We start from the raw sequence: 27,061 nt of genomic DNA, 5'->3' as shown, positions 1-27,061 counted from the left end.
GGACACAATCCACGTACAAAACAAACGGTAAGCTTGGGTATCACGACACATTTCAAAGCCACCGACACTTGATTAATTACAGTAAACCAGCATGGGACAGCCGCTCTGTCTAGACTGAGAGATACATCTGACCTACAATGTAACTGTTTTTACAGTTTCAGCTAAGAGTTTTTAGTTTCTATTGAGAAAACTCTTAGCTGAAACTGTAAAAACACAAGGCCTCACATTTTGCTGCAATGCACCTCAAAATTACAGAAATTGCACAAAACACACCACACCGTAACATACTTCAAAACGTTTATTTTTTGAACATGATTAAAGTGACCATAATTCAACGGGCTACGTTTGCTTCTGCTCTCAACTCAGTGGAATGAAACGTTAATACGCAACTTTAACCTTGAAAGGAATGAAACACGCTGGGCCCGCATAAGCTTAGGCCTACGTCTATTTCGAACTGTTGGTCAACAGTTTTACGATAGCAAAATGGCGGTCTCCGGGTAGTCATGTCGGTTAAAGCTAGGAAAAAGGTAATATTTCAGTGAATTTTAAATGGATTTCTGGTCGTGGTGAGTCCCTAATAACCAAGTTGTCGATGAGTGTTGGCAATTTGTAATTTGGATGGAAATTTTTCGAAATATCGCCGAACAAAGTTGCGACAAGGGTGCTGTCGGGCGTAAGGTGGACGCTATATATTCTACGCAGTTTCCCATAGCTGTGGTGGCGGGGTTATCGTAAAAGTCAAAAACCAGCCCGTAAAAGGCGGGAATCCCGTCTGAAAACACCACAGCTATGGACCCACAGCTAACTCCATATGTAACTCGTTCGAAAGTAAAGTTCGGCCATTTCTTATCAACAACAATCCAGATAAATATCTCCTCAATGGTCGTATCAGACAACATGGACAAGTGATTGTAAATACATTCTTCGTGCGTATCACAATCAATTCCAGAAAACATCGAGACTATACGCGAAGTTTGGCCAGAGATAATCCAGGCAGCCGCAAGCAGACAGAGAAAAAACGACCCAAGCACACTAACAGTGTACAGAAATTACTTGAATCGCAATGAATTACTTTTCCAAGCTAGCAGACGTCAAAATCACCCGGTACACCAATTGAACATGTGCTGGCACAGATGTCATTACCGCAGCGAATGTAAACAAGGGTTTGGTATAAAACGACGCAACTCCATTCAGTAGAGAGCGTGCAACTTTGCAATGTTTCACGACAGACCCGGCCCCGGGACCCGGCCGTACTATCAACCTAGCATGTACTATGAACAGAATGTATTGCCTTACCACCAGTCTACATGTATGTTCGCACAAATGCATCCCTATGCGTACGTGGCGAATTATGGGCGATACTATAGTATGGCTCTGAATCAACCTTTACACTCGTATCCATTTTCTCATCCGGCATGTAATGACATTAACACTCAGCCTCCTTTGCCGACTGAACAACCATCGCGCCCGCCATCTCCACCTCCTCCATTTCAATAGTAATGGCGAGTAATTGTCCCAAATATTCATTCCGTAAGGCAATGCAATATTTTGCTGTTCTTGTTTTTCTTTTAACTTTTAGTAGACTACAACATATCAGAAATTTGAGAAAGAAAAATTTGCTTCGAAATATATTTCAACTGCTTTCTCGTTTTGCGACCTTACATCAGAGTTACCTTGTTCAATTATCCGTTGATTTCGTATTCTAAACTTCTTTCCGTGAAGTAGTGCACAGTAGATTTTCTCGTGCGAAATACAGACAAAGTCGTCATCTGTAAGCGGCCTTGGTTTTTCCGTAGACTAAAGATATGTTGACTTTATTTCACCGATTCCAAAGCGGAAGTCGAAGTACATGTTACTCCATTTACTCATGTTCACCACTATATTCACTTTATTCGTGTTCATAAAATAAATATTAAAAAATTATGATAAGAGGTATGTATTTTGTTTATTCGTTTTGCAATGTGAGGTGTTTGTGCAGCAAAATATCTGGTATTTCGACTTGTCTTAGCAGCAACATACAATGCGATATTTCAATTCATTTTAGCTTGCAGCCGAAACAGTAAAAACAGTTACATTGTAGGTCAGATGTATCTCTCAGTCTAGACAGAGCGGCTGTCCCATGCTGGTTTACTGTGATTAATCAAGGTGTTGGTGGCTTTGAAATGTGTCGTGATACCCAAGCTTACCGTGTGTTTTGTACGTGAAATGCGTCCGTCTCATACGCGGAGTTGCGGTGCCTAGTTGGTAGAGGTTTTATTACTTTCGCGTATGCGATAGACGAATTTGCCGGCTATACTAAATGAAAGCTCCCTTAAAGGCGTGGTTTTAATTAGAAAGTAGATTTGAAGTGAAGATAAAGGGGGTTTTGCTGTCATAAATGTGAATGCAGCTCTTAAAGGGAGGGGTCGCTGGGACTTGACCTGTGCGACTTTCTCGTTACTTTCGCGTTACTACGCGATATCTGAAGGCATCACGTCAACGTAGCTGAAACATTAAAATTTACGATGTACAATATAAAAATAATACTTTAACCAACACCGATTGGCAACGTACCTTGGATACAGTGTTTACACTGGTCTTACGAGTCCCATACAACCCTCTCCCTTTAAAGCTACACACCACAGGTCACGATCAGTCATTCATAACTGAAACTTTAAAGCCATCACTTGAAATTGACCTGTCGATTCATTAATGTCGACGTATTGTAATTTTACAAAATACCTTATTTTCTTCAACGTGTCAAATTAAATTCAACACATATTTTGTCAACGTCACGTTCAATTTCCGATTGTAGTTACCTTTAACATCAGTTCAATGATCACAGCGATGTAAAATGTTGAGAAAAATAGCGGAATGAGTTAACACCGTAAAAGCGACGAAGTGTCAAACCTACATTTCATTGCACTTGCATATTACTTATTTTATTGACTCATCATTTGTATAATTGATGAAAATGAAATATGGATACAATTAGTCCCACACTGCCTCATGTTGAACCATTAAAAATGATTAAATGAGCATGGTTGACTTCTTTACGCCTCTCTGCTGTCGCTCGATGCTCTCAACAATTTCAAGGGAATTCAGTGAGATGTAGTAGCGCTATGGCAAAATCTCACAGAATTAACACTCGCCAAACATCCGGGCTACGTGGTAATTGGATCACACTACTGGGCAACGCTCTATCATTCCAGAGTAGAAAACATCTGACAATTGCTATTGTATGTCGTCACTTAGCTTGCGGGCGTCACATACGTCGAAATGTTAGCCACTGGCGGTTATCAAGTAGCGGGCTCACTATCTCCTTGGTATACTGCTAATCATTTTACAAAAGTTGTTTAAGTATCGAATGCATCAAGTAGAATGACATTTAGGAACGGAATGTCATCTGTCGTCGCTCATTCATTTTTGTTGTCAATTTCAGGGACTACGTACGTCACGCGTTCGCTTGGTCACGCATCATCAGCACCGTACACGTTCGTGATATATCAAGCTGACTGACCTGGGCAGACAAAATCGAGTAGGTTCACTGATCTTTGGAGAAACAAATGTAACTGCCGATGTGCGTATTTGCAGGGTCGGTCTGATCAGAAATCCCAAACGGAGGAGGACAATAAGTCTAGGCACAGATACGATTCTTTTCCCACCTGTTGGTTCACAACGTGGTACATGAGAGGTGATTGGAGGTACATACGTGTGTTTACATGGAAACTGAAAACGTGTGGGTACTACAGACATAAAACAGGAACATAGCTTGCGCAGTCGCTTTCATTGGCAACCCTCAAAGCCAATTAGGACACAGTGCTTTTAATTGACGAATGTTTATCGAGAACTCATCACTGACGTTTGTCTGTTTGGGCGCATTTCGCAGCGGAAACAGAGACCCAAAGGGAGTCGCTGGTTCGGCATCGGAGACCAAGCATCTCGTTAGTAAACCGGACAGAGCTTCTGTTGGCGTTCAGTATTTGGACGTCGTTGTATGCTTTGAGTTTGTTGAGAGGCTTCGTTGACTCCATGGCAACTCATCCTACAACCGGAGACGACGAAGATTATTCGTCAAATTCTAGCTGGAATGACTCATACATCGATTTGTATAACGTGCACAGATTGAGTCCCAATACCGTAGCAATATTGACCGCCATTTTCGCGGTTTGCGTTGCTCTCTCGTGCGTCGGTAACTTCGTTGTAATCTGCGTCATGACGTGCGGGAAGAAGAAAAACAAACCATTCAACAGCCTATTGTTAAACCTGGCTATCTCTGATTGGAGTTTAGGGCTTCTCTGTCTGCCGTTCCTGTTCGCCTACACCATGATGTCGCCCGAGTGGATATTCGGAGAAGCTCTGTGCGTTATAATTCCCTTTGCTCAAAAGGTAAGAATCTGAAGGGTGTTTTATGCCAGATCGGGGCATGCCAACGGGAACATAATAAGGTAGAATGCGCCGGGACCGATATTTTGACTCTCAATTTTTTTCCAAGGGGCTTGATCTACCACTCGTGGGGGTTCATTTTGAAGCTCTTGGAGTAAGGAAAGTTGTCTATGCCTTAGTAAAATAAAAAAAAATATTGTTCTCCAAAGTTCATTCACGGGTATGGCGGCCATTTGGAATTTCAAAAATTGGTATACTCTGGGTAATTTATATCTATAGTACAAACGTTTGCTTATTAACCGTTACATTCTTGATTTAAAGGATGATAATGGTTGACTGTTTCCTTGGGAAAGTCTAAACAAGTCTAGGTATTTACTTTAGCGTATGCCTATTTCAACTTTATATACGGCGATTTCTTAGAATTCAAGATTGGAAAGGATACCATGAACAACGTGAAAGAAAGAAAGTTAGAAAAATACGTGTCCTTTACTGTTCTTTAAAAAATAAGTTGTAGCTACAAAGCCAAATTCTGTGTCTTACAAGTAAGAACGGGCCTCCTTCAAGGTCAGTCACGGACAAAAATTTCGCCATCGAAAAATTAAGAGGATTATGGTGTGTCATAGCCTTTTGTTTTCAATTGAAGTTGTAATCTAGAAAGTAAATTTCCCGGCAAGATAATCTAACACATGACACAGGCCTCTAAGGCAATTGACATTTCCTAATGTAGAACTCGCATCGGAGAAAGATAATTTGACTCTCAAACTTGTACAGTATTATTTGGTCTACCATTTGTTGGGGCTATTTCGAAGCTTACAGAGCCAATAAATTTTTCTGCGGCTTAGATTTGTGAAAATCGAGGCTTAAATTTATGATGAATTTGCCCAATGGCGATAACACAGGGATGGCGGCCGTTTCGAATTTCAAATATCAGTAAGTGTTGGTTAATTTGTTTCTCTATAGTACCAACATTTGCATGGTGACCGTCGGTTTTTTTTTATTTTGGAAGTGAAAGGTTGAAAGTTTGCACAGGAAAGTATGAACAAAAGTTTACATGTAAGTCATTCATTTTTGAGGCGCATACTACCTTGAGGGGAATTAGCTACGTGACTTTCGATATAAGATTACTTATAGTTTAATTCCGTTTATTTGGAAAACAACTTGAAAGCAAGGGGTGCTAGCGTTGTAGAGTCAACGCATCGTGTACGTGAGCATACGATCCGATTATTGACAAGTTTTATGCTCAGTTTCCGATGACAAAATTGACATTTCAAAATGCTAGGCTGTGTCGACGGTGGCATGCCAGAGGTGAAAGAGAAGCGCCATTTAACTTAAAAAACATAAACAGACTAAACACTGCAAATTTAACGAGTAGAACTGTACATCTCACTGAATGTCAGAAGAAAGTCGTTCAGAAAGTGAGTTGAATATTGTATCAAAGCAGGTTCACAAATTTGTTGCATTTTTTGAACGATCTAGCTACTATAAAAGAATAAATAACAGTAGTCTTTTGACATTATTTCCCTTTAGTTTATATGGCTTAATGGTTTGGAAGTAATTGAGAACGCTGTGAAAGTGTCTGTGGTTGTTTGAAAATGCATATTTGTGGGAAAGCGGCTTCTTTCAAAAAGCTACCTTCGCGCAATGTACCATGATCTTTCTTTGAGTTTATTTGGTTGATTTTGAGGTATCAAATATTAGAATTCATAAAACATCAATGTTGTTCCTTTGTGGTCTACAATTATGGGGGTAGGGACTCATTTTGAAGCTCATAGGTAAATATTGTTCCCACTGCGGAGATACTTTTTTGTGAAAATTGAAAATTTAAATTTTCTCTGTAGAGATAACGCGGGGATTACGGCCATTTTGAATTTCAAGTGTCCATAGATGTGCCTGGAGCAATTTGTCTATCTGATGCACTGTACACACATTTGCAGGGTGACCACTTAATCTTAGTGTCACTTTCGAAATGGAATGGAATATTTCCCCTATTACTTGCGATTAGCTTAGCAAGAGTCTAATCATTTAATTTCGAAGCACGTACGTATATCTTTTGTACGGTCAGCAGAGAACATTTCATAATGGTTTGCACGGGCTACATCTACATGCAGATTAGTTAGTAGTTTATGATGTAACGAAAGACTGTGAAAGACGAATTTGTTTAAAACATCCGACCTTTCTGTGTAAATCGGCACCCGTCAAAACCACGGACAGAAGAAAGGGTCTTTCTGAACGGCTATGGCCCAAGCATAGCACGTTAGAGCAGGCAATTTTATGAAAGGAACTCCGCATAGAATAAATTAATATGTAAAACGTCCAAGGTAGGGCGACCTCCTGTCCTTGAAGAAAACGAATTTAATTCTGACAGGCTGCCAGCTGTAAACCATTCCGTTGCCGTCGTTTACCAACTCTAGTTCAATATCCCATATTCATCAACCTATATTCATCAACCTCCCAAACCTTAAATCGTTCTCAAAACATCTTGTTGTCTCATGGAAGCAAAACAATGTTTATCTCACTGTAAAAACAACTATATGAAAAAAAGCGCGCGCGATGTTTACAAATAAAATCCATACTGCCATTAGAATTGATTTTACATTTTTACTTGTACATTGCTTCACCGTTTGAACATGACTCCTTGACTGCCCCGCTACCTGGTGACATTTTTCCATTTTCTGTAACTGACTACTGTTTCACGACAGTTGCGATGATGTTCTACAGGGCTGATCATATTTCGGAGCGAATTAATTAATTGCCAGTAAGATGAAGCATGGAAAGTATACTTACGACAATTAGTGAAATGGATTACTAGTTAACAAATTAAATAAATTGATAGCTTGCTCCAATTTGCCTCCAAGGTAAACGTAACAAAACAAGAATAGGATCATCATGGTTCATGAGAAGAACTTCATCAAATTAGAAGGCGGAGTCCCTTGAGCGACATCTATTAAAAATAAATGACAAAGGCACAACAAGCTTTTTTCAATCGACTTGCGTTGCTCCTGAGCGGCTTGCTATAAAGCTCATCAAAAATGTAAAGCTCTAGCAGACCATTGAAGAACTCTATCCGATGTTCACCTAACTGTTAACATTATCAGCAGTGGCGTTCATCCACGCTATTCCTTTAATAAAACGTTGACACTTTGTCATCTACAACACAACTATTAACCAAGCAAACAGCCATCGCTAAGTATACACTTTTTTGCTTATTCGGGTCAAATCGTTTCTCTTCAATTTTCTTTTTTTATCTTTTTATTGCCGGTAATCATTTTTCGACATGTTTAGAAAGGTCATCCCCTTTCGATTGTAAGTTAAATTTCTCAAAATAACGCAAACATCCATCCCGTACAAATAATTCATGTAATTTGAGAGAACATCGAACAAAGTGGAGCCATCTTGGAGTAGTTTTCAAATCTTATCGTAGCTCCATCGTCTGTCATTTTCCAGACGTTTTCCGATTATTTTGTTCTGTTTCTTGAATACGGTTCCTTATTCTTCTTCTAGGTTCTATTCCCAGTTCAAAAATATTGCGAAATATTCACCGATCGATCAACTACTCGACACAGCCTTCATGTGTTTAAATTCAAATTGTGTTAAATCTAATTTTAGACCAGGCGAGCAATAATAATATTGTACATCATACACAATGTATTGTTAGGACCAGTACTTTGCATGTCAAAATATATATTGTGCAGAGACGAATAAGATAATGTGCTTGCAAGTGTTTCTTTAGAGAAACGTTGATGCTATGCGAAAGAAAGGTGATGGCAAAATCATTAAAATTTACTCCTCCTGTTCCTTTATTCTCGCTAGATCAAGCTTGATGATTTTTTCCCCAACTGTTGTTGTGTATGTCGGCCAATAATTTCGAATGACGGTAAAGTTTATGCGATGATAGAACTATATTAAAGTGCTTTCGCACAGTAAGGTTGACCTTAATTCTCATGAGTCGAAATAACAAATTGTGAGCCAATTGAGCGGCGTAATCATTCTTCAGGTTTATGTCTCACAACAAATAAAACAATAACATGACTCATTCGAACACAGGCCATGCTCTAATTGCAAAATTGCTCCAAACACAGTTGACGATGAAATATGAGGGCGATTGCTGTACTTTGCATAGAGTGGCATTCAATTTTAAAATACAAACCCGCACATAGTATGTGTACTAGGTGAACGGAATTTTATGAGCGTTTTAGGGACTGGTCGGTTTCTTCAGCCTGAAGGTGGTGGATTATTTTTTGAACAATGTAAAAAGGTAGCTCAATTCCAACTTTCGAACGAAGAGGGTAAACCCCTATTCCAACTTATTAAAACAGGGTGACCCCCGCGACAAAGGTAAAACAGAAGGTGAAATATAAACAAATATAAATATGAGAGAGAGAGAGAGAGAGAGAGAGAGAGAGAGAGAGAGAGAGAGAGAGAGAGAGAGAGAGAGGGAGAGAGAGGGAGAGAGGGAGAGAGAAGAGAGAGAGTAGGTTGAGTTGCATTCATGCCTTCAAAGTTTGATAAGTTTCTTGCTGGAGGCTTCCTGGAGTCGCATCTGCTCGGTGTAGAGAGAGTGCACAGAGTGCACGGTTACTACTTCGGAATAATTAAATCTCTCTCTCTCTCTCTCTCTCTCAAGACGGCACAAATAGTCAGTATATTCACAGTAGTGGTAATCGGCGTCGACCGCTGTCGAGTTGTGTTGTTTCCACTGAGACCAAAGCTCACAGGCAAGCACAAAATTATCATCATCATAGTGATATGGATTGTGGCAATATCGCTATCGAGCCCAAAGATCGCCTACTATCACTATTTTCACATCCCGGCGCTTGGCATGGGTACCATATACATTTGCAACGAACGATGGCCGGACGGACACTCGGAGATACACGTCTGGGTGATGTTTGTGCTGACATACGTGATTCCCTTCATCATTCTCTGTCTTTGCTATTTCATGGTCGCCTTGAAATTGTGGTTTCGCACCATGCCTGGGCAGGTGGATTCGAGACAGATGCAGGAACAGCAGGCGGCCAATAGAAAGGTACGAATCACCATTCAACCAATTTTCCTTACGGGACACTATTGGGTTGCTAACGCTCACATCTTTGTTAAAATTTAGATTGCTATTTACATTAATCTTGCATGTATCAAGTGTACATTAATATTAAGATAGATGAGTTCCGGCTTAATATAAATACAGACTGACAATGTCTAAATTCTGAAACATTAAGATTGAAAAAATTCGGTAAAATAAAATTTCAGTCTCGAAACATGAATTAATCGTACAGTCAGAGACTGTGGTCATTAACCCATGATTATCAATTTCGCCTATTCAATTCATGCAGGCATTTCTCAATCATGCCAAGAGCAGCCATTGGATTTCATCCGGGCAGATGTAGCAAAATCCTGTGGTGAAAGGTTTAATTAGTATACAATTATGCAAATATTCCAAACCTATTATCACCTTGATTGGGGTCTTCTCCAGCCAGCTAACTTGCTGAAACAGATGATCTCCTCAAGACAAATAACAGGCATTTTGAAGTCTTTGCCTTTTATACATCAAATAGAGGCCAAAACAAAATCTACCATCAGTATGCCTCATTGGTAGGCTGGATTGGCATAGCATTTACTTATTCAAAGTACAATCTAATTATACATGCCACATTTATTCTTACAAATGTTAGTGAATACGCTCACATCGATATTGTTATTCCGGTAACTTTAATCGCGCATAAAGCTTGTCTATCGTCGTTTGAGCCTGGACAAAATCCCCTGTTACCTAATATCGTATCAGCTCTCGGCCCTACCACAGACCTGTCCTGCACTCGCTTTGCAATATAAATCCATTTTGTAGTGTCTGTACATTATGACCAAACGGACTGCGCTATTTTTGCGTATAATTTGGATCCCTAATTCTTTCGTCAAACACGATAAATTTTGCTTTATATTGGAAGGAATTTGGTTAAATCTTTCTCACCCTGTACCACAAAGGCATCCACAATATTCTTTACACACCTGTAACAGCGAATTACTCAGGTTTTAACTTCTACCAGGGCCACAGGGATCAAAAGAACCCAATCAATCAATCAATCAATCAAATATTAAATAATTCGGGACAGACCTACTCATTTCAAAGAGATATGTTAGAAGGAAACAATTTGGGCTTTTTGATCATGTAGGGAATTATGTCCGCAAACGTGTCTCACAAATTTTTAAATCGAGTTTATTGGCTGCCCATTGGACCTGTGAGTTTGCTGCTTGATTGGATAAAAAACAATTTCGAAATCATACATTTCTTTTAAGGTGTAAAAATCCAATCATTCATCATGTCAAGGTTATTTTATCATCACAACTCTGGCAAGATAAAGGTACATGCATACAAGATGCATCAATATCCAGATGCCATAATATCGTTCTCACACAAAATCACGCGCACTCAGTTTGTACAGTATTGGAAGTTTGTAAGATCGAAAACAATTTAGTGATGTCTCCTGATGATAATAAATCTTCATACATTGATATTGATGTCTTTTAATATTTCCTACGAGCTTATATGGAGTCAAATCTGATCTAATATCTACAAGATTTATTGTCTTACCTAAGGAAGTCGCTATCTCACAAAATAAATCTTCATATTTTCTTGCGATTGTTTAATGACACCAAAAAATTGATATTCTAGAAATGCTCAAATGGTATCACCTTAAAGGGAGGGGCCGTCCCGTCTTCGCGTACATAATAAATATATATATATATATATATATATATATATATATATATATATATATATATATACTTACTTCATATATATATATACTTACTTCAAGTACAAAGTAATATTATCTTTACTTAAGTGTTTGAGTTTTAAGTCATTGTTAGTACTTGAAGTATTCTTACTTTGTACTTGAAGTAATTGTGTTATTATTTATAACGCTCTGCTTTCCGTATCAAGCACGTAATTAATTGTGTAAAATTAAGTTGTTTCGGTGCCAAAAGCCAAGCCTTATACAAAACACATTATTTCAAAGTACTAGTAGTAACATACTGCAGGATTCACGGTCAAAGGGTGGTGAGATCGAGACCCGGGCGTGGTCCGAGTATCGGACTATGAGTGAAGAGTGAGTTGATGACTCGAGCATGTTGTGTATTAATGACTCTAAACAACGATATTCAATAAATGCTTACCATGGTGTCCAACTCCTCTCCTCAGTTAGGTATAGTGAGTGATTACTGGGTGCTTTATCCCGTCAATAGGGTTCAAACCCTCTGTATAATGGAATAAATGTAAAAACATGAATAAAACGTGCGTTTACTTGTGTCACATGGAACGTTCTCCGATTGCGAAGGAATTGTTGATGACCACGCTGTCTTGGCATTCTTTTCATACAGTTTCTTTTTTGTTTTCTGCATATTTTTGTGACTCAGGCTGTCCGAACGCTGGTGTCGCTCGTTATCCTATTTGGGGTTTGTTGGCTTCCTCTTCACATCTACAATTTATTTTTGATCACCTACAACCCTGAATACCTGAGGACACAGCAGGACGCTACGAAGATCAGCCGAGCCAGCATTTATATTTGGTTAATCTTCGCGGATACCGTCTTCAATCCAATCGTCTACATTTTCATGAGCGACAAATTTAGGGTGAGTGCAAAGCTCCATTTCGAAGGAAGCTTACATTTTACTACTGGTAGAATGTTCATTTGCATTGGCTAAGGTTTTTCAAGGCGGGGATCATGAAAACCAAAGGCAACCCACACCAATACGTGCATTGATTAAGGTGCAGTTCGATATAGCATCTACACAAAAATGGGCTGCTCGTTGGAAGAGATGTTGGAAATTGGGATCTAAAATCTTTGATTTTTGATGCAACAGCGCGAAAAGCAACTTTCGGATTGAATACTTTTTGTGGCGAATTCAAAATTATGTTGATAAAGTAAGCGATTAAATGTCGAAATGTAACATAAAGTTGCCCATGTATGACAGACTCCCCCACCACTGACATATTCAATCTGTTGGTTTAGTGCCAGCACTTCACTTCAACGGTAAATTTTGATTATTGTCTCTATCATTTCATGTGTTTCTTGCATAGGACACCTTCAAATCCACACACCACAGAGCTGGAAAATCAAACTACATCCATACTCATGTAGTTGGATAACAATTTTCAAAAGGAAAAGTCTAACAAAATAGCCTAGGCTAAATTTTAGTTGTAAAATGTTTTCCTTTGGGGCATGTCTTTAGAAATTCATTGTATACCAGCTTTGGAAGGTCATTATTTTCATTTATAACACGCCACATACTCATTTCGTATCGCGATTCGCCAGAATACGTCACGTGACGAGAAAATAGATACGTCTAGTCCCCGCCAGTGACGTCAGAGGGTATTTTTTGAAAAGCTATTTCCCTAGGGAAATAGTTCTGACCAAATTTGGAAAAGTGCCCGGTCACGTGACCGTAGTGTCGTCTGCAGCTTTGCAACAATGGCGGGTGACTAGAACGTGATGTGCGTCCGGGATAGGTGACGACACATTCTCTAAAACAGATTTTCCAACATTATCCAACATTCCAACAGCGTAGGAACTTGAACAGCTCATCGACGGAAAAGATTAAAGTGCAACTAAGGATGTCGCTAGGTATGCTTAGAATATTTTTTGAAAGAAAGTGGTACCACGTACAACTGAAACCGCTGTAGGCCTACATTGCCCAGTAAACTTGTCTGAAGTTGTCACAATGGATTGTTGCGGTGGAAAATATCAAAACACATTAAGAAACTATATAACAATACAACATGAGCATGTGGTGTGTTATAAAACACCTATAGCCTGGTCTTTATTAGGGCTATAGCGCTCGTCTATTACCCCTCGTGGCCGTGTGTTACCAGAAACACATCGCTATACCCCTCGGCCTACGGCCTCGGGGAATAGCGATGTGTTTCTGGTACACACGGCCCCTCGGGGTAATAGACGGGCGCTATAGCCCTCATGACCAGGCAATAGGTGTTTAATAGTTACCAAAAGGAAGGGCCAAATTTCAATTTTTCCTAGTTCATTCATTCTTGTTTTGAAACTTTTGAAATAATTCGCGCTCGATAAAAAATACAGAAGACTCGAGCAGAAGCACTATACATTATGTTGTTCGGAATCATCAATTGTTATCGTTATTTCATGATAATTACGCAAACTCATAAATGGAGCTTGCTTTGAGCAATAAACACAAATTACGGCATGTAATCCATTTCAGTATTGGTCAAGTCTGTAGATATGCATGGCCGTCCTTATCCAGATTCCCTGACTAAACCTTTCCCGGACCATCCTTTCCCGATTGCTGACCAACATTTCCAGAAGTCTGACAATTTTGACTGTTGGCAGGTCATCTATTTGCGATGCAGTATCTAGTCGGCGTATCGTTCATTTCCTCAATACATTACCCACTTCCCTTTCAGTATAATGCATTTTATTGATGGTACTTGTACGCTAGTTCAGTTCTCGTACCGCGTCTGATCACGGACTTTTCACACGTTTAAAACTTTTTACTGCAGCATATAATATGCTTTGACGGACCAAGTATTTCACAATTGTTTGTCATTCGTGTTCTCAAGGTTCATAATGAAAAAAACACACGCCCTTTCTCGTGATTCCGAGAATAAGTATGGATAATTATCCTTCCTTGATCCGCAACAGACAGTTTATGAATCACTCGACATTAGAAGGGCCAGCTGCTTACAAAAACTGTCTTCTCATAAATCTGTGTCATAGCGCAGATGGGATAAAAATACCTGTACTAGGGATGGCGAGAGAGAGAGAGAGAGAGAGAGAGAGAGAGAGAGAGAGAGAGAGAGAGAGAGAGAGAGAGAGAGAGAGAGAGAGAGAGAGAGAGAGAGAGAAGGAGAGAGAGAAGAGCAAAAAATGTATGATATCCTCAATATTAATAAACAAAACGCGTTTACCGTCTCAATTTCAGAAAGATTTCGGGCGATTTACGTGCCGCACAAAACGAGCTCTCGGTATGCAGGCTGATGGTTACACCGAAGCGAACAGCAACGCCACAAGTTACACCTCAGACGGGGAGAGGAAACGATCGGGCACCGGTAACTATGTGAACATGCGTACCCTGTAGCGGGGAAGTAGGAACCAGTGTAGCGAAAGTAAAGTTTATTGAGTGTGTCAAGCAAGGGTCTTGTAGGGTTCGCAAACGAACTTGAAGCAAGTGATGTGCCAATGGCAAAGAATGATGCAGTGTTTTACGGATGAGGTTCTTACTTGGCGTTTGATCACAATAATTTTATATCTGTTGCATCAATCATTATCGTTAGCAAATATATCGAAATTGAATTAATCAAATTAGCGCTTACGATATTATCTCCGTCACTATACGTACTCACTGTACTATTGTACATTGCACTGCACTTTAACAACTTGGTCACGAATTCTTTCCAGTTCATAAGCGTGTAAGCTCATAGGATACAATAAGTCTTATCGGTAAGATTTTATGACAAAAATTGTTACAGTACATGTATATTTATTGAGAGCATGCGCTGACAGAATCCGGCATATGTGAAGGCTCGGACGCCCGGTTTGACCTACACAGGTGCTCTGCGCTCTTTTATTCATGACACTGTACGTAAACTAGTGTAATCATTACGGTCGAATGTCAACCTTATTTTCAGAAGTAGAGACTAAATATGCTACGTTTATCGTTTTCTACTATTTCATTGTGGTAGGTACATCGGCTGTGCACAGTGTATCATAACTTTGTAGTCCTTTTCGCAATCAATGAAAAGCATGCGCAACAACCAACAATGAAAGGATTACCATTATTGAACATCGGGTCTGTAACGGAGTGTGCACGAAAATTTCTCTCGGAGATTATATAAGAGAAACATAACTGCTAAAGTGCAGCATATCTGATTGGTCGTAACGTGAAAATTACAGTGCCAGGTTCGGTGCTAGAACAGTAAACACACGCGAACTCCTAGAGAAAAAATTCCTCCGTATACTGTCATATGTCCATATCAACCCATGTTCACAACTGATGTCCCCGTTTTAATCGGCTAAGTCCATGTTTGCACTGGCGGGTTTAATCACTAAGCTAGCTTGTTCGTTGGTCAGCAGAGACCAATTTGTGAATTTTTTAAGGAAACAAACAACAGTTTTATTAATAAATCAATGCCACCAGCCATTGTCACAACGTACCCTGGACTCTTACCAAGACATTAAAATAATCAACTCTACCGCTTTAATTCCAACGCGGTTATTTCCCGCCAAGAACTTGCGATTCGTCCATAAAAATATATTTCGTCATTCATTTTTCTAGGAACCGATTCCAAATATAGAATTTCGATTTACATGTTTATTCTTATCCTAGCTTCTGAAAATCGAAAGAAATATTAACTTTTAATTTAAGTTAATTTTCTCGGTTTACGTCGTCTTTTTACAGTTGCACGTCCAAAGGAGGAACCGTGTATATTGCTGGCTCAAATACAGCAATCTGGTTCAATTGTCGTGACGAGAAAAGAACAATGCTTATATCCGCGATAATTGAAACATTCGCAAGCTCTCAGTTAGAGAAAACTCCCCTTCATAAAATTTCACTTCAGAATTTCAGTACACTGTTATGATGAAATATAAAACCATTTCAACACGGATATTCTAGGTTTTCTCAGTGCATGTATTGCATGTATGCGCCTTCTATCACGCGTGCACGTATGTCGTCAATTTGTAAAACCGTCATGGCATTACCCATGGCTACTTGTGTAGTTAATTGCTGAAGTTGCAGATCACCTCAATGTACAGTACAAAAGATATAACATAATTCCATAGTCCCTCTTTCAACACACGCAGGTCACGTTCTGTCGTCAGCTGGCGTTCGTCGTTCTCCTGTGTAAATTTGCTATAGGTCAGATAATTTTTTTGATGATGGTATTACAGTCTATTTTTAATATCGTCAACATGGTCATGCTATTTGTTCTTGTGTTAGTGAAAGCAAATTTTTTCGTGGCATTTCTAATTTTAGCACTTTTTATGTACATATTTGAATCGTATTTCTTTCTTTTAGAATTGTAAGAGGCTTTTCGTTTTAATGAACGATATCAGAAGATTTTTTGTTTTTTGAAGAAATATTGTGTATCTGTTGAATTTGTCTTTTTTGTGGAATTAAGCAGAAAATTGTCTCCGTACCAATATTTTGCAATTACATGGGAAATTTGTTAATGTTGCAAAAGTTGTCAGGTTTTCGGGGGTATGCTTGTACTCTCTTCTATTTATTAACTACTGGGACATGATTGAATATATAGGTCTGAGAGTCGCTTACACATTGTGAAATAATGCGAACAAGTCTCATAATATTGCAACCAACGGAGGCCGTCCTTTTTTTTGAAAACACCTACATGTACGATTAGGACCATTAAAACCATCCACAATTTAACGCCACTAGAAAACGACTCGCCGTTTGAATTAATATCGTTAACACTTTTGACTGTTATAAACTTATATACATACTGAATGTTTTTAAAATATGAAAACAGAACTTTGAATCATGATGTTGTAGACATAGTAGAAATTTTCGTTCAAAGTTTTTGCTGAAAAACACTTAAATTTTCGGTTAATACAACTTTGAAGACCATTATCCCAGGCAAACATTTTAGATATGTTGTAGACTTTTCCCCGAAAAAAACTTTAATTATTATTATGGTTTATTTCATACTCAATTTGCGACCCAAAGGTCAAATAGAATGAGTGTACAATATATAAAAAAAGTCCAAATGTACAACACAGTTTTTTTTTAAATCTATATAAAATATAAAAAAAACTTAAACTACTCCAGTTGAAATGTTGATTCTAGTAATAAATGGAATATTTTGTGAGCTCAGGGTCATTACGTGTCATTTGGATTATTCAAAAAATGTTAGTAAGAGAAAAAATACCGACATAACAAAGGTGAAGCAAGAAATATAAGTAATTAAAGTGATAAACTTTATTAATGTAATATATATTGATAATGTTGATGTGTTGTATATTTCAAAGTGATGCCACATTCTACTTTCCATGATTAAAAGCAGAACGTCTTCAATAAATTTAGTCCATTTTAATGCATTTTTCCTTTACCTTTAAGGATAATTCTTCGTTTAGATATCATTATTTGTCACAATTTATTATTGCAATGTGATAGTTTTATGGTATTAATCTGCAAAAGTGAATTGAGTGTTCCGTGTGTCAATATATCTATGTCACTTATTCGTCCTTGCACATCCGCAGCAAAATATAAATGCAAGAATGAAAAGATGACGTCAACATTACGTCATCGTCAATCATCGGGAGATGCATATCAGCAGATGGATACAGAAAATAGTGCTGTCTTTTGCGTGTTTTTTTTTTCGTGTGTACAGAAATGACGGATTGCAGTTAATGCATAATATTAGTAATTAATCCGTTTAATGTTTTGATGAGGAATGACTGATGGATGATATATGGATTTAGATACTGTGGATATGTTATAATAATATTGAACGTGGGTACATCGGGGACTCACAAGCTGTTACATGTTGGCATATATACCGCACGGGCAGACTTGTACAACGTTCTTTGTTAATTTGCAACTTTTTTATCGGTAAACTTGTTGATTTATTGATCTATAAATTAAAACTTGAACATTATTTCAAAGACTCTGACTTTTGCTCGTATTCAATATTTAGGCCTATAAGCCACAAAGTTTATTAATTCACACCGCACCGACCCGGGGTATCGAAGTCGCATCCATATTCGTCTCTTATATAATGTCCCAATTTGTTGTGTTTTGCGTTCATGAAAACGAAGGCTCATCATTGCAGTTAATGAAATTTAATGACTTAAATTTTTAGTCGACCAGTGCTTTACTTAATCCCACCCTACGTCTAAAATTGTAACCGATGTAATTTGTCTAACGAAATTAAATTTCTGCGCGCATTTGAAGTGCTCTAAAATCCCGTTTCAAGAGATGGATCGCGGTACTTGTATGGCTCTGATAAACACTTTCTCTCACGCCAACATAATATACGTGACTCGTCAATAGCTTCAAGATTAAGAATTTTATGTACTTTTGAACATGATTTAAGTATAAATCAATTGTACTGAGAAAATCTGACAAAAGATTTAAAATCAAACTGGAACAAATGCCGATATCTACTTATCTACTTTGTGAGCTTGGCGCCTTTCCTAAGTGTGCGTACAACGAAACATCTCCACAATTTTGTAAAGCATTTGACTATTTATTCTGTTTCAAGGTTTTCAGGTAGACTCAAAATTAAAGGGCTTATAGTTTGTTGAAACTTTCTGAAAGGCAATTTTAAACCATTCTCTTCCAAAACCATGTATAAGAACCAAGGGTAACTATGCCAGTCTTGGTACTGAAGAAACAAGTTTAAAGTACCTTAAATTTTGCGGATATTTGAAACATAACCACCACTTTTTATTATCAAAACGCTCAACAAGTATATTAAGTTGACATTTTGATTAAGATCCTGGAAGAACGACTCATTCGAAAGAAGCGGTTATGTAACTGCTTATGATTATGACTAAGTCAACACGTATTATCTCTCTCTCTCTCTCTCTCTCTCTCTCTCTCTCTCTCTCTCTCTCTCTCTCTCTCTCAGATTCATTCATCAAATGACTGTGGGTGTAAGCGAGACGTCGCGACATATAACACTCAGCCGTTATAACTACGAACGGCTTACTGTTTTTGTCGATATTCAAACGTCATTTTACAGAACACTTCTTCGCAAAGTTCGTAATCTATTCAAATTTAAAAATTGTCAACATATTTCTGAATATCTGTTCAAGAGACGCATTTGCCTTAACGATAGCTGAAATGGAAAATAAATAGAAAGTGTAAAGATATAGAGAGAGGAGCTTTAATATGAGATTGTTTCGCTGAAATTTTCGCCATTCTATGCGCTAAGTCCATCAGTAAAGATAAATCTTTATATATCAAATAAATTGACACTGAAACCTTGCTTTTGATTTTCTTAATTTTTTTAGAACGGTTTTTACTTTATTTGACTTAGTAGAAAAAACGGCAGATTTTTAGAGATCATTTATTTGTTCCTGAGGCGCATTTCGCTTTGATTTGTTTTGTCTCCAACCATTCTGTGATCTGATAAATTCCTGTCTTCTACAAAATTGTTTATCTGCGCGTTGAAAGTTTTCCTGCGGATATAAGGGTTGACATCGCCTCGAAAACAAAAGAAAAAAACCGGCTTCTGTGAACGGGCAGTTTTTTCAATGAAAGGTTTCCCTATTATGCCGAAATACACGCTACTTTAAGTAGCTATTTTTGCACCAATTCTTTTCTCAGAGTTAATGTCAAGTTTCAAGTGTTAGAATCAAGATATTTAGTTCAAATTTTCAGGATAACTCCCTTAGTTAATATATTCTCCAAAGAATATAAAAATTGTATATTTGCAGCCATGATTTTGAAATATGATACCAGTAAATATTAAAATTTAATTTTTCATATTTTTTTTACATATTTGAATTTAATAATAATTGGATAGTATTAATATTACCAAATTAGTTATAAATATGTTGACACTATTTATTGTAAGATTTGTACGGCAGGTTTTTTAAATAAAATTTGTTTTTATGATTTTACATGGGTTTATATATCAAAAAATTATTAAAAATTCTTTCAAATTTCAAAATGTGATTTTTCAAAAAGTACTTCAAATACAGGAAAATTGTGCCGTACAAATCTTATCTGTAACCTTGTTAATAGGCTGTAAAAATTCCATGTCCATATCTCATTTCAAAGTTGGATTAAATTGGTATACAATTTATGTAGGAAAACTGTTCTTCTGTCAAAAATGTTGAAAACAAGCCATATTTGCACCCCTCTTTTGAAGTCATAGAGCAGTTTTTTTGGTTAATCTCACTTTTGACACCTCTTTGACACTCAAAGAATCTAAAAATGCATTGACAATAGCAGTCACTCACTCTGAATGCCAGCACCGCCTTGTCAAACTTTCCTGAAAAACAGCAAATAATGACTTTCCCTTTTCAAACATTTTATTAAAAGCTAGGGGACCTCTACCATAGTTAATACACTAAGGACTCCCCAACTTCTTCTTATTTGGTCAGTTTTTCAGAAGTTTTAACAGGCTATAACTCTGCAATGCCTTTGTGCCCAAATGTCTAGTTTTTTTTATTCCACAGAGAATGTTGACTACTTTTATATTTTAATAGTTTTGTTGAATTTGTAACTGACGCTCTAGCCTTTCCAACCACCTTAAGTAGCTTTTGTCTTGTGCTACGGGGGCAAACTACATGGTATTGCAGTGCATTGTGGGTAAGAAGTCGAATTCTCTCCACAGCAAGACTGAGTTTGAGATAATGATCTCATAAATAGTTTTAACACTAAAATAATCGCTGTCATGGCAACACGTTTTGTATGTTCGTGAAGTTATGCATCTTTTCAAAAGTTATTTATAATATTTCTAGTGTGAAATTCCTGTATAACCTAAATTGGCTTTTGTAGCCTTATGTGCTTTGCTTGTAGAAATCCACCATATGAAAATATGGTCCTCCGCCTTTTATTTTTATGACTCACTTAGGTGGCAAAATCTTATTTATGGTTCCGACAATTCAACTCTCTCCGTCCAGAGACAGAAATAACTTGCCCCTGAATCATTTTGGATGAATATTAGTATCAGTTTCACTCTAGGCTGTTTTGCCAGTGATCCTGACAGAAATAAAGTTTCCATGCCGCACTACTGCTGTACTCAATAACGTACACTCGGCAACAATTAAAATAGTTTCGAATTTGCATTATCTCTGACTAATAATCCAAAATCTTTAGCGGTCATTACCAAATGCGTATTAAAATGCACCTTTCGCTTGACCTGCAGTTATTGCTCTTTCCTTGTCTGGTTCGAAGATCCGGGCAACTTTCGTCCCCAGTTTGAACCCTTGAACGCCGCTCTGATGTAGCAGACTCCGAGGATGCGAAGTGGTAGTACGAATGTAAAGAAGAGGAGAGTCCATATGTGCACCTTCCTTGGCTGGAGCAAATCTAGCTACATGAAGACAGACATACAAACAAACAAACAAACAGACATAGATATTGAAAGACGGACAGACAGATAGGCACATGTAATCACAGACAGATACTTGCAGATAGATAGATAGGTCAGATAGATAGACAGGCAGACAGACAGACAGACAGACAGACAGACAGACAGACAGACAGATAGATAGATAGATAGATAGATAGATAGATAGATAGATAGTAGATAGATAGATAGATAGATAGATAGATAGATAGATAGATAGATAGATAGATAGATAGATAGATAGATAGATAGATAGATAGATAGATAGATAGAGTACCGAGAAAAACCATTGCAACAAGATTGCATCAACAAAGTGGTGAGCAAGCATGATGTGACATTTCGCCTGACCATTACTTAAAAACAATAATTTAAAAAGACCCGCATGTTTTTATTTGAAAAAAAAACCCTTTGAAAAGGTTTTGATTGTTGCAGGGTCATTCTAATAAAACTTGAATTTAGGGCGGAGAGATAGGACGATGATATACACATGTTGTAAAGTAATCGATTTGAAACGTAATAATCGGTGCTAAATGACTTTCCGTCGCGTATGAGTCGATACAACCTCTACCGAGGGAAAATGCTGTTCTATATCATTATATTGAAAGATGCATATCTCTCTATCTGCTTACTGTTTGAGTAAATGTATTATATAATATCAAACGGCGATATCCGTTATTGAGCCCTTTCATTTTGAAATATGTAAATTTTAAACTCTGTTGTTTATGGAGGTTGGTTATGGAACATGTTTGAATGGAAGTATGCTCCCGTATCTTTTCAATCAAGTGCTCTGACAAGTCTCATGTAAATATTTGTAAGTGTATTTATTTTCGACGGTACCCTGCCATTGATACATGTATTTAAAGTAGAATCCGCCTGCGGGACAATATTCAGACTCTTAAATTTTCACTATCCTCTTCTGATTTATCATCTTTGGAGCTTATTTTGAAGCTCTTGGAATAAGAAATATTTTCACCATCTTATCTTTTCGGAAATCGAAAATTTTATTTTTCTCCGTAGAGTTAACACAGGGATGGCCGCCATTTTGAATCTCAAATATTAGTAAATGTTAGGTAATTTGTTTTCTCTGGTAGCAAACTTTTCACGCGGTGAATGCGTGAATTTCATTCTTGATTTTGTAAGAAAGTAGATGAAAGTTTCATTGACTAAAGTTCGAGTACTCTTTTACTTTCGAGGTGCATACTACCGTAAACCCTATTGTTAATAACTATTTTCAGCATAAATCCCAAACATGTGCACCAGTTGCACATCTGCTCCCCCTTGCACTGTACATGCTGCGAGTTCCAGGAACAATACAATGGTCAATAATTAAGGATATATACCATATGCCAAACGGATGACATTTAATTGCATTATAAGGTACCCACACCCATATTTTAGGAATGATTGGCGCGAATATGCGCAACATTTGTACAGGGGTGTACATAAATGCATGGACGATTTACGCAAATAAATAGATGAACAATTTATCAGCTTAATACAGAAATGTTTTATTGTTTTATTTATTGTTCTAGATGGTTCAATCCTATGATTTGTGGATTCTTTAAGTTGCATGATACGTTGAAATACAAAATATTGCCAAAACCCCCTCGTAAACAAAGTATTATGTATATAAGCACTGCACTTTATTTTTGACATCAATTCTAGCCATCTTTACATAACGTTATTTGAGCAGAACAAAATAAATGTTTTACAAACAAGATATGTGAACAATTAAAAAAAAATCCAATGTGACGGCTCATGGAACCTTAATCAATTTATAATATTATCCGCTTTTCACCTCAAAATTTTGCAGAGAATATTCGTTACTTCTAATCCTGAGACTGGACACAAATTACAGGGGGGGGCGGTGTTTTTTGGGGTGGGTCGCCATTTTTCGCGCAAGCATTTTAGAAGGGTCATAAAATTTTGTGCAAGCCTATGGGGGAGGGTCACCTTTTTTCATGCATCAAAGCTGAAATTGCATGTGCACGTTATGGAATACTGAAAAAGAAAAAATACCTCCTGGCACTTTCATTTTCTGCCATTACCATTTTCGGCGCACCCTTCGGGCGCAAATTTCAGGTATAATAAACAATGTATTGATGATCCAAGCAGCCACATTGATTTAAGTTGTCATGATTTCTACTTATTCAACACTATTGTGCATAACTGTCCCCTATAATGACTCTTTCAATAACAATTTGGGAGATTACTTATTTGACATCATTCTCCCATTGACAATACATTGGGTATAGGTCGGTGTCAAACGTTCATGTCGCTGTATGTACATTTTTTAATTTTTTGAGGACATTGACAGAATTCAAACTGTTCAGAATAGTGCATAGTGTCATCAATAACAACTGGAAGCTTCAGGTCGAACAACTTTTGAATAACAATTTAGGATCAGATAACCTATGAGTTATTTGTAGTTTCCTCATAGCCTACAATGTATAGTGAATCAACATTTTGGTGAAATTCCAAAATCAAATTTCTTGCACAACCATTGACTTGAAACCACTCTAGTCTAATCATGAATATTAATACTAATAATTAGGTGTACATAAATGCACAGGTTTACCAAGTTTTGTATTGGAAAAAAATATTCATAATTTCATCATAGACTGCCATGTATAGTGAATGGACATTTCAGAGAAATTCCAAAATCAAATTTCTTGCACACCCATTGATTTGCAACTACTCTAGTCTAATCATGAACATTAATACCAATAATCAAGTGTACATAAATGCACAGATTTTCCTATTTTTGTATTGGAAAAAAATATATTCATAGTTTCATCATAGACTGCCATGTATAGTAAATCAACATTTAAGTGATATGCCCAAATCAAATTTCTTGCACAACCATTGACTTGAAACCACTCTAGTCTAATCATGAATATTAATACTAATAATTAGGTGTACATAAATGCACAGGTTTACCAAGTTTTGTATTGGAAAAAATTATTCATAGTTTCATCATAGACTGCCATGTATAGTGAATGGACATTTCAGTGAAATTCCAAAATCAAATTTCTTGCACACCCATTGACTTGCAACTACTCTAGTCTAATCATGAACATTAATACCAATAATCAAGTGTACATAAATGCACAGATTTTCCTATTTTTGTATTGGAAAAAAATTATTCATAGTTTCATCATAGACTGCCATGTATAGTAAATCAACATTTAAGTGATATGCCAAAATCAAATTTCTTGCACAACCATTGACTTGAAACCACTCTAGTCTAATCATGAATATTAATACTAATAATTAGGTGTACATAAATGCACAGGTTTACCAAGTTTTGTATTGGAAAAAAATTATTCATAGTTTCATCATAGACTGCCATGTATAGTGAATGGACATTTCAGTGAAATTCCAAAATCAAATTTCTTGCACACCCATTGACTTGAAACTACTCTAGTCTAATCATGAACATTAATACTAATAATCAAGTGTACATAAATATGATGTTCCATAAATATTTTACCGTATGAGAATTTTAACTATGAACGGCTGGTTGAGCATCGGCTCCGTCGGCGAGCTCTATGGAAATTTGAATAGTGAAAGCACGCCGATCGTTCCCTGGGGCTACAGCAGCCTCGCAGTATTTTTCCGATTTCTTTACCAGCCTATGGCTAAAATTCGATACTCAGTCTTTCTTGGTTTAGCGTGGGTTGTATTCGGGCGTATGGATTTTAATTAAAAGCGAAATGGTCTTGTTGACTAGAACGACATATGAGTAAAAACATGTGACTTCGTGCCCTAGGATGTGATAAATTTATCCATTTAAGAGACTTTTGGATTTACAAAAATTCTTGGTTGAGTTACATAACATTTGTCTTGTGTAATGATTTATAGTTACATGTAGACTAAACAACTCTCCTTACTTTGAGCTGTAGCATAACACGCAGTGGAGGGTTGAATATTGACAGTTTTGAATAATAACATTGATTCTTAACTTACTAACTTTAGTTAGTCTTCATTTGAATATCGGCAAAGAGTTTAGAGTACTAGTGTATTTGACACTGTGACTGAGTCATAACTAAATGTCGCAATATTTCATGGGAAAACGAAGAAGCAAAAAGAGTATAGGAATGTACTTTATTTACTGTACGTCGATTTCTCCATTCTGTCGTGAGAGTGTTGAACATATGCTTAAATGAAACTCTAGACATCCAGACAGTTGTTCAGTATAATAAATATCGTAAGGCTATTCCGAGAATGGATTAATAGCTAAAAGGTTGTGGGTGAAATTGAGATTGTGTACGCCTCGAAAGCGAAAGACTTCAAGCCTTGAAGCTCTGAAATACCATACTCATTATAAGCTCTGAAATACCATACTCTATCAAAATCAATAATAGAAATAGGGGGGGGGGGCGGTCACCACGCAAAGTTTGGGACTAGAGAAACAAATTACCCAAGATTTACCGATATTTAAAATGAAAAATGGTCGTCATCCCTGTTTCAGCTGTTTCGATTTTCAAAACATTAAAACGGTATTTTTTTCAGATCAAAAAAAACTGTAAAAGTTGACAGTCCCAAGGCTGTCCCCGAGGCACATTCCATCTTTGAAAGTTAAAGCATGATTCCATAAACACCATGGTAGTGCGACAACTGGTATCTGGGGAAACTACCCAGGTCACTCTGAATGAACTCGGGCTGACAAATGTGTAATCTTATCTATTTTGTAGTCTAGCTGTTTGCTCTCTTTCGGGCAAAGTGGAAAATGTTAAATACATGTAAGACTGGCCGACGTCGACTTAATTAATGTGAGCACAAATGCATAGTACATGTTTCGTGTGAACTGGTCACACTGTTAACATTGAATGTAAGGAAAGTTCTGAAGTCAGCAGCAGGAGTGAAACACATTGGACCGATTAGACTTGCCAAATTTGGAGAATGGGTAAAACATCTTCGTTTAATGCAATTGGAATAAGGCAAAGCTAATTAAAACACGAACACTTATAGCAGTAGTGACGTTCAAGTCAGTAGCAATATTGCGATTTTCGTATTAGCCCCTACCTGAGGACAAAAGGAGCCAGTCTGCAGATAACGTCACCAAATATCCATTCACCCACCACAGCCACAAGTGGCAGACATAACACGTTGAGAGTCTTGTCCGAGATTGCCAGATTTAGTATCAGAGTGTTGAAAGACGCCTTGGAATTCTTTTTGCAAGTTAAGACGAGTATAACGACGATATTTCCAACGGTGGAGACCACGACGCCTAGTATGAAGATGGCGCTGAGAATGTGGACGGCAGCTCGGTTCATCCGGGGCAAGGATTTGACTTTTTATTACTTCGTCTTTATAGTATAGTAGCTTTAACTCTCAATGTTGTGTGTGTGTGTGTGTGTGTGAGAGAGAGAGAGAGAGAGAGAGAGAGAGAGAGAGAGAGAGAGAGAGGGAGAGGGAGAGAGAGCGAGATTACATGCACATCGATGTGGGCTGATTGACGATGTACGTACTGCGATAGAATTGTACATCGCTCTCATCCCATTCGTACAGTGGACAAATGCACAAGATGACTTACGATCATCTTTTAGCCGACCTGAACGTAAAACCGCAATTGCATAAGAAACGCTAACATATTTTGATAAAAATTAAGTGTCACAGGACAAGTGTTGA

The 27,061-nt window shown here is 37.5% G+C and overlaps 1 protein-coding gene across 7 annotated transcripts in view; it reads left to right on the top strand.

Moving 5' to 3' along the window:
* LOC139115294 (prolactin-releasing peptide receptor-like) overlaps positions 1-18,005 on the top strand; it is a 54,902-nt gene extending 36,897 nt beyond the window's left edge. For 2 of the 7 annotated variants that reach the window (XR_011548086.1, XR_011548087.1), the window contains exons 2-6: positions 3,422-4,368; positions 8,990-9,391; positions 11,773-11,988; positions 14,308-15,624; positions 16,706-18,005. Coding sequence is in view for 3 of the 7 variants with exons in the window: in XM_070677307.1 (XP_070533408.1) it covers positions 4,012-4,368; positions 8,990-9,391; positions 11,773-11,988; positions 14,308-14,463 (1,131 nt within the window). In the remaining 4 variants the exon portion in view is untranslated. Of the gene's footprint in view, positions 1-3,184; positions 3,306-3,421; positions 4,369-8,989; positions 9,392-11,772; positions 11,989-14,307 lie in introns of those variants that run through there. The other 5 variants (XR_011548088.1, XR_011548089.1, XM_070677307.1 and 2 more) reach the window with 5 other exon arrangements.
* The last annotated feature ends 9,056 nt before the right edge of the window (positions 18,006-27,061 follow it).

Source organism: Ptychodera flava, chromosome 17 (genome assembly GCF_041260155.1).
Source record: "Ptychodera flava strain L36383 chromosome 17, AS_Pfla_20210202, whole genome shotgun sequence".
Lineage (NCBI taxonomy): Eukaryota > Metazoa > Hemichordata > Enteropneusta > Ptychoderidae > Ptychodera > Ptychodera flava.
The sequence above is the reverse complement of the archived record's forward strand: the minus strand, read 5'-3'. Positions and strand labels throughout refer to the sequence as shown.